Source organism: Cydia pomonella, chromosome 6, assembly GCF_033807575.1.
Source record: "Cydia pomonella isolate Wapato2018A chromosome 6, ilCydPomo1, whole genome shotgun sequence".
NCBI lineage: Eukaryota > Metazoa > Arthropoda > Insecta > Lepidoptera > Tortricidae > Cydia > Cydia pomonella.
This window is the reverse complement of record NC_084708.1, coordinates 19,854,057-19,870,815: the sequence shown is the minus strand read 5'-3', so window position 1 is coordinate 19,870,815 and position 16,759 is coordinate 19,854,057. Positions and strand designations below refer to the sequence as shown.

Sequence of the window (16,759 nt, the reverse complement as noted above, 5' to 3'; positions counted from 1 at the left end):
ACAGGCTACGAATTTCCACTGTAAACGTAAGCGCAGGCGAGACGACTCTTTGACAGAACCAGGGTAATATAATATGACTTCGTGTACAGCTTACAAAAGTAAATAAAGTAATAAAAGTAGAATGCGCTTATACTGGTCCGGCCGACCAATGGATATTTCCGAGTCTAATAGATCGCGAGCCAGGAACACATTTCCATGACCAATCGCCTCCCGGCCGAAAACTCGTGTAGTGGTTAACGGCTAGGTAAAATGAACCCTCGTGGACGTCAGCTGCCGCTTCGTTGATGGGTTGACAAATGGCAGCCACCGAAACATGTAAAACAAAACAAAAAAATGTCATCGCCTCCCTTTTACATGTTCATTTTACAGCTGACGGTCCTTCCACCGCGATACAACCGGCTGACGGTTTTTTTAAATTTAAAACATTATTTAAACTATCATCTGACAAAGTATCAGCCAGGAGGTGATGACTGACGAAATATGCTCCTGGCCCGCGGTCTATAATAAGCTATTGGAACGATCGATGCCTCCGATGTTCCGCCGAAAGGCATTCAGCGCTCGGCGCGCTGACAACAGCGAATCAGCGTTGCATTTTCCGACTGCCAAAAAATGTGGAATTGTGCAAGTATCAAAGCTAGCGGACGCGCGGACATTTTGATAGTATTGCCGAATTTTTACCTCACGAAATTTAATAGAACTAGGGCGAAGTTAGGAAATTGATAGCGAAAACTTCGCAAATAAAATACGATCACAGGCACGCCTAACTAAAATTGAAAAGATGTGAAAAAAAAGATGTGACTATTCTGCGTTACCAAGCAAAGCCAAAATACGGTATTTGACTACTAGTCAAATCAGTTTCTTTTTTCGAACCGTCTAAACGATTTGCTACTATGACCTACTCTTTATAGTTCTATACGAATTATAAAGTATAAATAGTGTCTAAGAATAACAGCTGTCTACGTATCTTTGTTAATTTTGTGGTGATTTATTTCGTGCATAGTGTGAAATAATTTATTTTAAATACAGTCAAATACCCTATCACCACTCAATCTCTCAGCCAGTCAGCAAAAATGAGTTTTAATTTGAAATTTGTCACGCGAAAATTCGGTAAAAAATATGAATGAGTTTTCCAAAGGCCGAGCAGTAATTAAAGCCGAATCATATTTATTAATAAAAAATCAACTTCATCATTATAATGCTGCGTAGAATTTAGGTAGTGTAACTACAAAATTTTCATATATTTTGTTAAATCTATACATTCAAAGTATCGATTATCAGTAGGTAGCTATACAACAGAATAAGTAATAGTACTACCCTACAGAAAAGAAACTTCCTACAAAACCGAAGTTTGACAGCCATTCAGGGACGAATCATGCTTTCCCTATCTTATGTATGGCACTATCCCTTTCGGCTATTTAGGGTTGTCAAAACTCAAGTTATTATCTTATCTGTGGTTGTATAGGCAAAGGGACGTCAAGTTGTGCCAACCCTAATACTTGCTCGGAGCAATGCTGAGCCGACCGGAGCCGGGAATGCCCGTAAGGAACAGTTTCGCCTCTTTGGCTATACAGTATTTTTATTACCAAATACTTATGCCCCGCTCCCGCAGCAGAATGTAATAAAAGTAGACATATGAAACCTTGAGATTTTATGTAATTAAGAAAGATACACCAAAAATGTTTTACTCCATATATTGCTCTTAATTTTTTTTATTTTTTTTTATCCTTACCTTAAAAAAAAGCTGCGTAAAATGACTCATTTTAAACTTTAGTATACCTAGGTAAAATTATTAAAATTGAAGTGTAGTATACAAATTAAATTACAAACATGCTTAGTAGGAAATCCGTTCATTCTGACTACGGCCGTTCTGGCGTGGCCGCAGCGCGCTTGGCGCCGCGGCTTCATTTCACGGCCGATCAGCTCCCGCGCGCCATTACCGTGATACAAACTGTTGTCCCGTTTATTTGATCACGGAATTTTGCTGGAAACCCAATGGATTTCAGGGATTTCATCGCTTTGTAGATATTCCGTAGTTTGCACTATTAGGATGGTGGTTAGTCTGAAATTGTTTCGTTTGTATGTCTAATTTGTGTGGTCGATTAGCTGTTACCGTTTGATGTATTTATTTACTTAGGTAATTATGTTGACTGGCAGTTAAACTTTGTTTTTAATACAGTTGCTCAAAAAGTGCTACTTTACGTAGCTGTTTAGTGTGCGGAAAGTTGGTTTTCGCGAACTAGTGCTTTTCACTTTTACCATTTTTTTAAATTTTTACTTGTTCCAATTCATGACTACTTATTGATGAGTGTTAATGTTAGTTTCCTTTAAAAGTCGTAATGATCATAAAAACCTACTGTTAAGGTAAGAATAATAAAAATATACATATTTCATATTTTATTCGTTATAACACGTTTATTTTTTAATGTTGAATAACGAAAAACCATTCTTAATAAGTTAACACTCGTAGCTGCCGAAACGCCTGTCAGAGAAGAGTCGTTTTTTCTTACTGCAAGCCTGTTTTAAGTTTCCAAAGGCAACATTTGATATTGTTTTCATACAATTTAAATATACGACACACGTGAACCGGTAAACTGATACGATTGATGCGCGCTTGGCCAATGGCGTTAAAGTCCTATAAACCGTATGTGTTGTAGCTTTACCTATAGTGGTTAGAAAAGTATCCGTAGACCTTATGGGTTGCAGGCGAGCTAGACATGCGCGGTGTCCTGGTTGCACTCACGTAGCAGCCCCCCCACGCTGTGCTGGAAGAAGTTGTACTGCTGCGCGGCGCCGGTTACTGCATGCTCTAGTTACAACAGGGACTGACCGTATTGGTTGCAGACGAGCTTGACATGCGCGGTGTCCTGGCCGCACTCGCGCAGCTCGCGCAGCAGGCCGCCCTCGCTGCGCAGGAACGAGTTGTACTGTCGCGCCGCGCCGGTGTACGCGCCGTGCATGCGGCCGGCGCGCGGCCCAGCGCCGCCGACCGTTGCGCTGCTGTTCATATGCCTAAAGGTTTTCTCACAATATTTTAGTAAAGTACACCCGTTTTTTCAGTAAACAAAGACGCTTAATTTGGCTTGCTATATCCCAGATACTATGAAATAACAGTTTTAATATTCCAATTTTTCCGACCGATGTATGAAATTAGTACAAAAGCAGAATATTTAATTGTAAATTGGTCAATCGGATAAAAAAACAAGGAATATCCGGTGCTACTTCAAGTGGTCAGGATGTGCGAGTTTCACATCCGAGGCTATAAGCTAAAAGAAAATCCAGTAAGAAAACCGATGTAGTTTTTTTTTACATGGGCCAAATTCTCCTGGGTCCCAGAAAGTGCCTATGCCAACCCGTATGGTTCCGAGAGCAACGATTCCTAAAAGATATGACGTTCTTAGGAATTAGGATAGGAAGGAGATATATAAAAGCCTAAATGTTACTAACAAGGTGCTCAAACAACAGTAGTACAGTAACCCTGGTCAGGTCTCAAGTATAAATAATTATTGAACTTACGAATATCCCAGCATGGAGCACAGTTTGGTAGCCGTGGCTTCGTCTAGCGTGCGCGGGCTGAGGCAGGCCGGGAACCACGACTGGTTAGCGGCGCGGAATACCTGCAGCTCGCCGCGGCCCACGTCGCCGTTCATTTCGCTTAGTCGCACTACAACAAGGCATTGAGAACAATCTTTATATGGATAGGATTGACAGTCTGACTAAGCTCTCTCTACAGACTGAGCAAAAGTGTTGGAAGCACCACGGTAAATGCCAAATTTCTATGAACATTTGACGTTTAGGTATATGTAATGGCGCTGAAGAGTCAGCGAAGTTATGGCTTTATTTAAAAACACCTGTCAAGTCTTACAAGCCATTGGTAATCATTTGTCCTTATCAGTCATTTTGACATTAGTGTAAGTTAGAAAGGGGCAAGATTTAACAACGTTTGCTTAGTTTTATGAATAATGTGGTTAGTTTAGACGGACTCGAATAAATTAACAATGGATTTAAAAGTAGATATTAAGGTCTGACAGTTCAATACATGTGTTATTCTGACAAAACAGGAACTTATTTTCTTAGTGATTGGAAAATATTCGTACATGAAACTTAACAAAAATAAATAAATTCAAAAACAAAAGACTGTAATAATCACTGAAGGAAAACATTTCTGTAGGTTCCTAATTGAAAGAAAATTCACAAATAAAACCCGCATTTCGAAATCACAAATCAATCCAGCATTCACCGTTAAAAAAAATGGAATTGTGTAGGGATGCCAATGGATACGGGTCCGTCAATTTATCAATACGCAATTACGAGCTCGAAAGGAATCCTCAGAATGGTCATCAAAGGAATGTTTTGTGGCAGTTTATACAATGGCACTAATTATGAAGGAAGTGTAATGTTTTTATGATACTATTACTACCTACCAATTTTCAGGCAAATCCGTATTAATGCATGCCACTTTGATATTAAATTTCCTGCTCATTTGTCCTTTATTCTGTGAATAACAGGCAATATGTACTATACCTATTCCGGACATACTGACAATACCTAGGGAGTTTTTTAAAGATCATATACATTATGACTAGATAAGATTTCTGGTACAAGTCAAGCATTTTATGTCAAAAAGTGATTTATTGATCTAATCCTACGGCGTACGGCTCGATTCGAACTTTGAGATACGTCAAATATTACTTAGGTCTATATAGATGGGATATATCATTTTCAAAAGTGACGTTTTTGTTTGAAGAAACGTCACTTTTGACACTGCCATATCCGAACTATATCGTATCTAGACCTAATATTTGACGTATCTTAAATTTTGAATCGGGCCGATAATTAGCGTAACGCAGCGTATTTTTAGTTGCATTGATTATAGTATTTATTTATAATGTTTGCTGCTTAAATTGTGCATCAAAAATATTTCGATTTTTTTATGATATAAGAGGCAAACGAGTACACGAATCACCTGATGGTAAGCGAATTCCCTCGCCCATGGACATCCGCGACACCAAAGGGGTTGTAAGTGCTTTGCCGGCATTTAAGACGGTCTCGGTCCGGAATACGCTCTTTTTTAAAAGTTTGAATGTCGTATTGGTCCTTAAATACCGCAGGCGACAGTTCATTCCACTGTTTAGCAATGCGATGCAGGAAGTTTCTGGTAAAAAGGACTGCCTACCATCTAAGTGGTGAAGATGGATGTGTTAACTATCGCATAGAGTGATAGTGGACAGAATTGGCAGGGATCCGAGCAATTCCTCGGAGAACTCCCCGTTATACATGCGATAGGGCATGCAGAGCGAGGCTACATCTCTACGCAGTGCCTAGGAGTCAAGCCGACCTGAAATATGCTGGCAGCCGAATATTCGAGTCACTCTCCGTTGGATGCGAATCAGAGAATAATTGCCATAATTGGAAAATAAATAGAGTTCCTTTGCCTTTATCGTAGTCTATCGATAGTCTACTCCAACAAAAATACCTTTGGAGGTACTGGTCTCTACATGTCAGTCATTTGATATGAAATGCTTTAAGGAATACTAGAAAGAGCCTTATGTCACAGAAAAGCACTCACGGCAGTTTCTCTCATCCTGACCCCAAGGGCAATCGGAATGGCCATCGCACATGTGGCTCTGCGAGATGCAGTGGTTGTTGCCGCAGTGTACATCTCCGTTCTTCTTGCAGGTCCGACAGTTGAGCTCGTCGGAGCGGTCCAGGCAGTCGACGTGGCCGTCACAGCGCCAGTCGTGCGGGATGCAGCGCTTCACGTCGCATTGGAAGCCGGTGGGGCACACTGAGGGCAAATGTTCTGTTTATTTATCGTTATCGGCTATCGGAAGCAGACATCCAAACCACTCAATATCAGAAATCTCAATTCTTGTCCCTCTAATTTGCTGAGGTCGACGTCAACGTCGATAGAATAAAGAGTATTACTTCAGCGCAAGATGCTATTTTTTCCATCTACAAATTTACATGTACAGTAACGTCTGAAAACATCGACACGATCGAAGTGCCAAAAATATGTATACACGACTTTACGGCCCATATATTAGGGTAGTGTATACATATTTTGGGCACTTTGTCCGTATCCATATTTTCAGACGTGACCGTACATAGGTTTTGAAGCCCAGTACTTCATTTCTGTCAAACTCACTAGCCGATAGAGATGCGGGTATTAGTGGATTTAACAAATATCTCGCACTTAGTAACACCTTCCTTAATTATTTCATCTCCCGGTTTGAACCCATGAAATACATCGACCGTCTAATCGACCCGACAGACAAATGTGTAACCTTATGCCAAAGCGATCGAAAGTAAACACGTAATATAGCCCCATCCATGTTGTAGGACTGTTATTGCCAACTGCTGGGCGAGCTCGGCGGACGTGTTGACCGCTCGGACCAACCAGTATTAACGCGTATCTCTGGCGCGCTCTCTTTATTAATGTCTCGGTCACGTTACGCTGGTCTACGCGACAACCCGGTCCGCCCGCGCTCGCGCGATGACAATCTCACTGTACTGTACTTGTACTTGTCTTACCAGTTGCCGATTCACACTATGTAGTATATGTACCCACTTGTTTCTTACAAAAATAAATAAGTTGTTTTGTTTTAGAATATATTTTATGCTATTCGTGCACTATGTAAATAATGTATATTACGATTGTTTATATTTCTCTATGTAAGTGAATTGTAATATTCGTTTGGAGAAATAAATTCTTAAACCATATCTCTACTCACCAGGTTTTGCAGCGCGGAACCTTGCCTCTTTCACCTCTCGGTTGCCGAGGCAGACGTCGGTGTCGGTTGATTCGGGGAAGATCTCGCACTGAAGATAGTCAGGCATAGATAGCCCGAATACCTCGAGGAAGAAGCCGCAGCGACGCATAGTTTCTGATGAAATATAATTATGTAAAAAATCTGGAGGCACGGTAGTGCCGCCACCAAGACGAGCCAAGCGCAGTACAAGGGCACTGCCTACCTTTTCTCAGAGCCCTTTGTCGTTTTTTTGAACCCTTGCTTGGGGAACTTGGGTTTGGATTATCCCAGATAAACACAATTTTCGGCATATGAGTCAATAGTGGACCTTTTAAATATAAAAAAAGTTTCAATTGCTTAGCTCTAATACTTAAGATTTTATTGATATCTAATAAACCCCGATTTCATCACTGATGATCATCAAAACTCTTAGGGTAGTTCCTAAGTCCTAGAAAGCTGAAATTTGGTATGTAAGCTAGTATTAATACACAAACAACAAAAACATTCTAAAACTTGGAACTTTTCCCCCCCACCCCTTAAACTAGGGGATGAAGGTTTGTATGAGACTTCCGCAAATTTTGATGCTATAGATAGGTAAGAAGATAAGGACTCCTTGTTATAAATAATAAAATACGTACTTCAGGATTTTTAGTTAATCACCCCCACCCTTCTAATTTAGGAGATGGAATAATTATCATAAGCAACTTACAAAAAGAAGTGAAATCCCATCAAAAACATTTTCATGTAATAAAATGTTGCCAACACGAAACCATAAGACTCACACTGTCAAAAAGTTATCAGATCTCATGTAGAGCCAAGCTTCTAACTTTACAAGTCCTAACTTTACAAACTCTACACGTTAGTTAGTTTATAAAAATTCTGATGTTACTAACCTTGACAAAGACTCCTGCAAGGCCGCACCATATGCCCCAGGGGCCCGCACTTGGGCACGAACAGCGAACAGAGGAACAGCGCCGTCAGCTCATAGCACCGCACGTCCACCACGGCGTCGTATATCTCCAGATCCTGGTACCAAATACGTATAATATGTAGCAGTTTATTTGCCAGTTATTTATTTATCGAGATCTCAACTTACATTTGTAAGAGTTAACATTTCAAAAATATTGGATAATAAGCTTCATCGACTTCCTAGCCCAGTCGCTAGTGACCCTGCCTAGGAAGCAGAAGGTCCAGGGTTCAAAACCTGGTAAGGGCATTTATTTGTGTGTTCATCACATCATCACCATCAATGTTCCTGAGACATGGATTTTTCTATGTTAACTATAAAACTGTACTGTATAGTAGAAAAAATGACACTTAATTTCAATACATATCAAATTAATTTTAAACGTCACGACGGCGTCGCCAGTGCCGTCGACGCTGCTTGTGGTGAGTGGACGTGCGGGTCGTGCTTTGCCCCACAGCAAGAACACGGCGGCGGCGCGCCCTCGACCAGTGAAGGCGACTCGTTGCTCCATGAAGAGGATCCTCGAAAATGGATCGAAACATGTCGAGCGTCTATTCGACTTAATAACACGTGAGTGACCGGTTTAAAGTAATTTTAATATGTTCGAGTCCCACGGGAGTTTTATAGTTAATTTCAATACTTTTATTTATTTAACTATAATTATAGCGGTTTTCATTTATGTTACATCACTGTATTTCCGTCTTTTACTTCACTGAAGCACTGCTAATTTTAAGATAACATTATCAAGAAGTAAACTCATTGTTTTTCGGCGACGTCAAGATTAGAATTGACAGAAAACAAAATAAGACCAATAGAGAAAATACAGGTTTACTAAAGTAAATTGTTACTTAAATTATTATCATTTCATACTAAGTTACTACAAGAAGTATTATACAGGGCGTCCCACGGCGATGCCACATGGAGGGAAAGTACCTTAAATATCATAGATAGCATATTTTGCTGAAAGAAGACTTCATTTTATTTTTAAAACTTAGTTAAATTGCATTCATACTTTTTTAATTTTTTTTGAAAAAAAAATGTATGGAAAAAAAATATCGCGTCATTGGAGGAAAAGTACCTTAATTTTTGTAAATGAACATCTTACTGAAAGAAGACATTATTTCGATTTAAAAAAACAAGTTGAATTGCATTTTAAATAATTTCATGGTTAAACCGGGAATCGAACCCTCTACACGAGAAAAAAAAATACCCTGTAGCTTTGTCATATCGATCGAAAGGCTTCAATGTGAGAATTACTTTTTTGCTAAATAACGAAATAAAAATGCCATGCATTTTAATATTTTTAATACAAAATTAAATCAATTTATCAAATGCTCAAAATGTTTTCCATCCTGTTCAATACAAAGTCTCACTCTTTTCATTATTTCACTCCCTGTCGATTTTTTAATTATGGTGTGGTGGATATTTAAAATAATACGTCTAAGTTCTGCTTGTAGCTCGTGGACATTTTCATACTGGTTCTTGTAAACTACATTTTTTACAAAACCCCTTAAAAAAAATCTAACGGGGTTAGATCTGGGGATCTCGGCGGCCATCTAGTTTCTCCATTTGTTCCGATCCAGGCAGTAAAGTGTTCATTGAGATAATCCCTTGTTCTGTGACTGTTATGAGCCGGAGCCCCATCTTGCTGAAAAATAATGTTTTGTCGTTCTGCCAACGGAAGATTATTTATCTCAATTCTTAAAATCTCAAGTATTTCTAAATACCTATCCGTATTTAGATGCCCTTCGTAAAAATGTACTAAGAGGACCCGGTTGTTTACAATACCACACCAACAGTTGAAGGAAAAACGCACTTGATTGTTAGTCTCGCGGATACGTAAGGGATTCTCCCTGCACCAGATGCGGTTATTAAATATGTCTGTTGTACATACCATTATTGCTGAAGTTTGTTTCGTCAGACCAGATAATATTATTAAGAAAATCTTGATTCTCTAGAATGAGCCTCTCGATTTCTCGGCAGAAAATCAATCGTCTACCAGGATCACCCGGTTGCAATTTTTGTACTAATCGCCCTTCAACGTAACTTTTAAATTTGTATTTTTTCAGTACACGGTGTATTTTGCTTTTCGAAAATCCGGTTTCTGCTTCACCTTCCCTCACTGAACATTTAGGATTTGCCTCAAAGTATATCAAAATGTCGAGCTCATCGTCAGTGTTTAACATTTGGTGCCGTGGTTGTGGTAATAGATGATCGAAACGTCCCAAATTTGTCAGATTATCCACCAACCGTTTCATAATAAATCGAGATGGTGTATTTCTATCAGGATATCTTTCACGGTGCCAATTTAAGGCTAATGTTATGTTTTTGTGGTTCAAAAAGTATGCTTCCATTAAATCAACATTATTTTGATACGCCATGGTTATTTAATACAATACCGTCGTAACAAAATCCTCGTAAAGCGAAATAACTAAATAAAATAGTCAATTCCCGCCAACAAACTTTTTAAACTTTTTTTTTTTACTTTCAACACCTGATCATAGTTTAAGATACTTGTTTTTCTGCCTAGTCAGTAATTTTAAAACATGTTTAAACAATAATTGACACTTATTTTAACAGATTTATTTAATTTAATGACACGAAACACGGAATTTAAACACATTATAGCAAGAATTAAAATACGCTCGTTGTCGTTTACGCATACGGCAGAACATTATGCACACAAACTCAATTGATTGCATACAAACAGGTACGTTCCTACTTATTACTTATCTCTTTATCATTTTATCATGCACTACAATTATAATAAGGAAATGATGCGTACTTCTCAAGTGGGTCCTGATTCATTAGTAATAGGTACTTTAAAATGAAAGATTAGTTGTATGCCCATACGGGCTAGGCTTAGGCTTCCGGTGTGATCGTTGATTAGTACAGACGTCAAAATGAGCTCTCCGAAAATATGTGCATAAAACTGTGTAAAAATGCGATAAATCTATAAATTGTGCAAGTGAAACGAAAAACTAAACAATAAAGTGTAAACAGAGTGATAAAAAGTGAAAGGATTTTAACCAGAACACGTAAAAAGTGCTTAATAACGTTGTCTCATTACAACCTAAAAACTAAGAACTGACATACCAGCAGTGCTACCAACCCTAGAGAACAAAATATTCATCCGTTCCGTACGTTCCGTTATACGCACCATTCTAATTTCGGGTTGCCAAACCTAACGTAAAATTACTACCAATTTATAGAAGTGTTGTCACATAAAATAAAATAAATCGATATGGAAGATAAACATATTGAATTGCTATTTTCGAAGATTCAAAAACAAATGGAAAAGCAAACAGAAACCCTCACAAATTCTATAACAAATGCAATACTAAGCGAAATGGAGACTAAACTAAAACCACTTGTAGAAGATAATGTCTACCTAAAGAATGAAGTGGCAAAATTAAATGAGAAGGTTAAACGTCTGGAACATGGAATAAAGGAGAACAATTTGATATTTCACGGCTTCAAGGAGTCTCCAGAAAACAATGATATCATAGAAATAGTAGCCCAAACTCTAAGTGATTCTGGCATTGAATGTTACAAACAAGATATCAATAAAACATTTAGATTAGGTAAAGCAAAGGGTCCAGAAGGGCGTCCAATTCTAGTAAGTATGCTAAATGCATGGAAGAAAAAAGAAATTTTGCGAAATAAGAAAAAGCTGCCAAAAGATATTTTCGTGACAGAAGATTTCAGCAAGGAAGTTCTAGAAAAAAGGAGGGAACTTATTCCTCAGCTAAAAGAAGAACGAAAAAAGGGAAGAATAGCGTTTTTAAAATACGATAAGCTAGTAGTAAAAGGGGAAGCTAGCATGGGGCGGGACAAAAGGAAGCGGGAACAATCTGCTTCGCCGAACGTGACTACCAACTCTGATAATGCTCGGCAGAAAATAAACAAAATAAACGCCTTCGAACTAATGTACCAGAACCGAACTCCTTCAACTTCAACACCAGATATGAACAAAGCATAGCAATTAACACACATCGGAAACCAGAAGAACGAACCTAATCATCTAAGAAAAAATACTAAAAAAACAAACAGATCAAATATACCTTCTCCAAGCCGGCTGGTCACCGTGGAGAAGCTAGACCACAACCCCCCAACAAACAAGTCGACTGAAAACGAAACTGTATTTAAAAAAGAAACACAACACCTGTATATAACAAGTATCAACGTTAGAACCTTATTATCAGACAGCAGAATAGAGGAATTGAGATACGCTACAAAATCAATAAAATGGGACATAATAGGTCTATGTGAAACGAGAAGAGAACATGAAAAAATTGAAGAATATACTGATTTTATACTATACCACACAGCTGGTTCTAAGGGCAGAAATGGTGTCGGGTTCTTAATAAAAAAACACCTTAAAAACAAGATAATTAGCTTAAAAAGCTACTCCAATCGCGTGGCAATGTTGGAACTACAAACTTCAGAAAACTCTACTTGGTCAATTATACAATGCTATGCCCCAACGGAAGCATACACGAGAGACGAATCACAACTATTCTACGAAACGGTTCAATCTGCTCTAAACCATACGAAATCGAAGAATACTATCGTACTGGGCGACTTCAACGCCAGAATAGGAAAAGCTCAAAGAGGTGAAGAGAAACATATAGGAAGATACTCTCACGGAAAAAGAAGCCCTAACGGTCAAAAACTATTAGATTTCGTCCTAGAAAATAATCTTCTATTCGTTAATAGTATGTTTAAATGCAAACCGCAAAAAAAGTGGACGTGGCGCTCACCAAACGGGAAACACCTCAACGAAATTGATTACATAATAACAAACCAACCAAAACGTATCCAAAGTTTTGACATAATCAAAAACCTAAACTTCAATACAGACCACAGAATGATAAGGTGCAAGCTATCTTTAGACGAAAAATCTGTTAGAAGAAAAATAATGTCCAACAACTACAGTAGAGACCTACCGCTTATCTCTAAAGAAACTGCCGAATACTGGGAGAATAAATTTATAAATTCAATTAAACCATCCACAGAAGTACAAGAACAATATGACAAAATTGAAAACGAGCTGAAAGAAATTATCAATCAGCTACCGAAACAGAAGAAAAAAGAACAAGAATATATTAGTCAAGAAACAAAAGAACTCTTAGACCAAAGAAAAGTGCTGTATAAAGCGAAAAGGACAAAAGATGTTAAGTCAAGAATAACAAAAATTAGCAAACAAATTAACAGAAACATAACAAATCACAAAAGAAAAATGAGGCAAAAAATATTCGAAAAATTCATAAGTAAAACAGGGGCACTACGTAAAGCTTACAAGGAAATGAGTGACAAGTCAGAGTGGACAGGAACGGTGAAAAATAAACAGGGGTTAAAAAAAGCCGGACGTCTGGACATCATAAACGAAGCGACTATATTTTACAAGGAACTCTATTCGTTTGAAACAAAGGCTTCCCAATTAAAACCAAACAAATTCCAAAACATAGAAGACGCCGATACCGAACCTCCGGAAATTCTTATCTCAGAGATAGAGTATGCAATAAAAACTCAAAAGAATGGAAAGGCTCCCGGACAAGACAACGTTACAAATGAATTATTAAAATCCCTGTCTGCTTCACTACTGAGACCTCTACAAATAATTTTTAATAATATTCTAAGATCGGAGAAAACACCGGAACAGTGGTCTAGATCGACTATAATATTATTGCATAAAAAAGGGGATATGAGCGAGCTTGGAAATTATAGACCAATCAGTCTCATGACAAATATATATAAGGTGTTTTCGAAAATTATACTTAATAGGATCACGAATACGTTAGATGAATGCCAACCTCGCGAACAAGCGGGGTTCCGTAAAAAATTTTCGACTGTAGATAATATACAAGTTATCACTCAATTAATAGAAAAGGCAAAAGAATTCAGGATACCAGTGTACATGTGCTTCATAGATTATACGAAAGCTTTTGACTCTCTACATTTCGAAGCCATATGGAAATCGTTAGCGCACCAAGGAGTGAACCAAAAATACATTAACATAATAGCAAATATATATACAAAGTGCAACGCTAAAGTACGGTTAGAGCGGGAAGGTAACGAATTCCCTATACAAAAAGGAGTGAGACAGGGAGACCCCTTGTCCCCAAAAATCTTTTCAGCTGTGTTAGAATCTATCTTCAGATGTCTAGATTGGGAAGCGAAAGGTATAAAAGTCGACGGCGAACTACTAAGCCACTTACGTTTCGCAGACGACATTGTTGTATTTGCAGAAAGCCCATCAGCCCTGGAAAGTATGGTCACCGAGCTAGCAATGGAGAGCAAAAAAGTTGGACTAGCAATGAATAAATCTAAGACAAAGATTTTAACTAATAGAAAACCTGTAGATATTACTATAGATAACGAAAAAATTGAATATGTGAAAGAGTACATATACCTCGGACAGATAGTATCGTTTGAAGATAGCACGGAAAAAGAAATACAAAGAAGAATATCTACATCTTGGAAAAAATACTGGGCACATAAGGAAATTATGAAAAACGGCTCCATTAATATTGGTATAAAGAAAAAGGTATTCGACATGGCAATACTTCCGTGCTTAACATACGGTTGTCAAACATGGTCTTTGAAAAAGATAGACGAAGAAAGGATTAATGTTTGTCAACGAAAAATGGAAAGGAGCATGCTCGGACTAAAACTATCTGACAGAGTAAGAAATGACAAACTAAGGAAGATTACTAAAGTAGAGGATGCAAAGAAAAAAACCCGACGGCTTAAGTGGCAATGGGCAGGTCACATATGTAGGATGGACGACAATAGGTGGACCAAACGGCTGACAGAATGGTTTCCGTACGATGGTAATAGGAAGCATGGACACCCGAGGAAAAGATGGCGGGATATATTTAATGAACTAGTTGGCGACAACTGGATGCAAAAGGCCCGCGATAGAGAAGTGTGGAAACAAATGGGGGAGGCCTACGCCACAGAGGCGACTACTATTATAAATAATTGTTAAAGTATAATATATCATATAAGTAATTACAATTGTTTAAGGATAAAGTCATTAAAAATCATATTATAAGTTATTGTAAGGTAGTAGAAATAAAGGCTATTTTTATTTTTATTTTATTTATTTTTATTTTTTTATTTATGCCCATACGGGAATGTCATTATTCTAATCAAAATTTCACATCAAATGAAAAAAATAATGGTCTTCCTTTTGTTTCCAACACTATGTTAATTGGCAAAAAAATAATTCTCACATTGAAGCCTTTCGATCGGTATGACAAAGCTACAAGGTATTTTTTTTTTCTCGTGTAGCGGGTTCGATTCCCGGTTTAACCATGAAATTATTTAAAATGCAATTCAACTTGTTTTTTTAAATCGAAATAATGTCTTCTTTCAGTAAGATGTTCATTTACAAAAATTAAGGTACTTTTCCTCCAATGACGCGATATTTTTTTTCCATACATTTTTTTTTCAAAAAAAATTAAAAAAGTATGAATGCAATTTAACTAAGTTTTAAAAATAAAATGAAGTCTTCTTTCAGCAAAATATGCTATCTATGATATTTAAGGTACTTTCCCTCCATGTGGCATCGCCGTGGGACGCCCTGTATAGTAAAAAATAATGAACAGTGAATAAATTTTTCACCTTACGCCCATAAGTTAGTAGCTCTACAAGACATGTGATAACTTTTTGACAGTGCAGTTATGGTTACAACATTTTACACAAAAATATTTTTGATGGGATTTCACTTCTTTTTATAAATTGCTTATTGCTTATGAGTCTTATGACAATCTTCCATCCTTTCAAAAGGGTTGGGGATGATTTTCTATTAAAATCCTAAAATAAATATCCGGGGGGCATCTTTTATACAATATGCTTTTTTACTGATTTCCCAAACAAACTTTACCCCTTTTTCTCCCTAACGCCCTTTTGCTCCTCTTTTTCATTTTCATTTCAGTTTTTGGGTTAAGAACTATTATAACAAAAACTATCTACACACCAAATTTCAACTAAATAGGTTCAGCGGTTATTGATTCCCCATACAAAATTCCACCCCTCTTTTCACCCTTTTAGGAGCTAAAAATTCCAAGTTTTTGAATTATTTTGATGTTTTTGTACTAATACTATCCTACATACTAAATTTCAGCTTCCTAGGACTTCAGGAAGTACCCTAAGGGTTTTGATGATCATCAGTGAGTGAGTGTGTGAGTCAGTGACAAAATCGTTTTTTTTTTAGATATTAATAAAATCTCAAGTATGAGAGCTATGTAATTGTTTTTTTTTGTTTATCTGGTATAATCTAACTCAAGTTATGAGGGTTCAAAGAAACGACGAAGCGCTTCGAGAAAAGGTAGTGCTTCGCTTTGCTCGTCTTGGCGGGGGCACTACCGTGCCCCTAGATAATCACTTAGTGTATATTTATACTTAGTGTATCACCAAGTGTGTAATCTTGTAAGTTAAATTACAGCCATTTCCCAGTGCAAAGGAACTAAACTTTGGAAACCTTGGACGGTGGTGGAATGCCGAAGGAACTCCCCGTCGAAGAAACGCAATCAAATTGCGGCTAGGTTCAATATAGGCTGTTCACGAGGATTAATTGAGAAATGGACAAAGGACTGCAAGTACATACGTATCTATAAAGTCACGCATTCTCAAAATAAATGCATGTTAAAAATACAATAGGTAATTGGTATATTTTTAACACAACCGTTTTTTTTTTTCATTTCGCCTTAACTAATGGTGGTTATTTTTTTTGTAACACATATGAAAAATAATACTAACTACCCTTACAATGTGTTTGTATAAAAATACACGCTGTATAACAGTTAGTTAATTTCGCACTGGTGAACCTTCTGAATTTGCTTTTTAACTTTGGTTTAAAATCATAAGTTGCGGACGACTTTTCAGAAGTTTGTTTGATTATTGAACGGGGAAATTTTGCTAATTCTTGTGTTCTTGTGTTGTGTTGTTTCTTGTGTTGTTGTGTTCTTGTGTTGTTGTTGCTGAGATATCGTAAACAAAGGTTTGGTTTGTTTTCGCTTCTCTTTGTTTGAGG

The 16,759-nt window shown here is 37.5% G+C and overlaps 1 protein-coding gene across 1 annotated transcript in view; it reads right to left on the bottom strand.

The window, feature by feature from the left end:
- LOC133519226 (atrial natriuretic peptide-converting enzyme) overlaps window positions 1-16,759 on the bottom strand; it is a 186,848-nt gene that overhangs the window by 55,833 nt on the left and 114,256 nt on the right. Inside the window, exons 8-12 of the mRNA XM_061853215.1 lie at window positions 7,643-7,775; window positions 6,732-6,884; window positions 5,567-5,785; window positions 3,514-3,661; window positions 2,828-3,009 (exon numbers count right to left, since the gene is read on the bottom strand). Of these exons, the coding sequence (XP_061709199.1) occupies window positions 2,828-3,009; window positions 3,514-3,661; window positions 5,567-5,785; window positions 6,732-6,884; window positions 7,643-7,775 (835 nt within the window). The remainder of the gene's footprint in view (window positions 1-2,827; window positions 3,010-3,513; window positions 3,662-5,566; window positions 5,786-6,731; window positions 6,885-7,642; window positions 7,776-16,759) is intronic.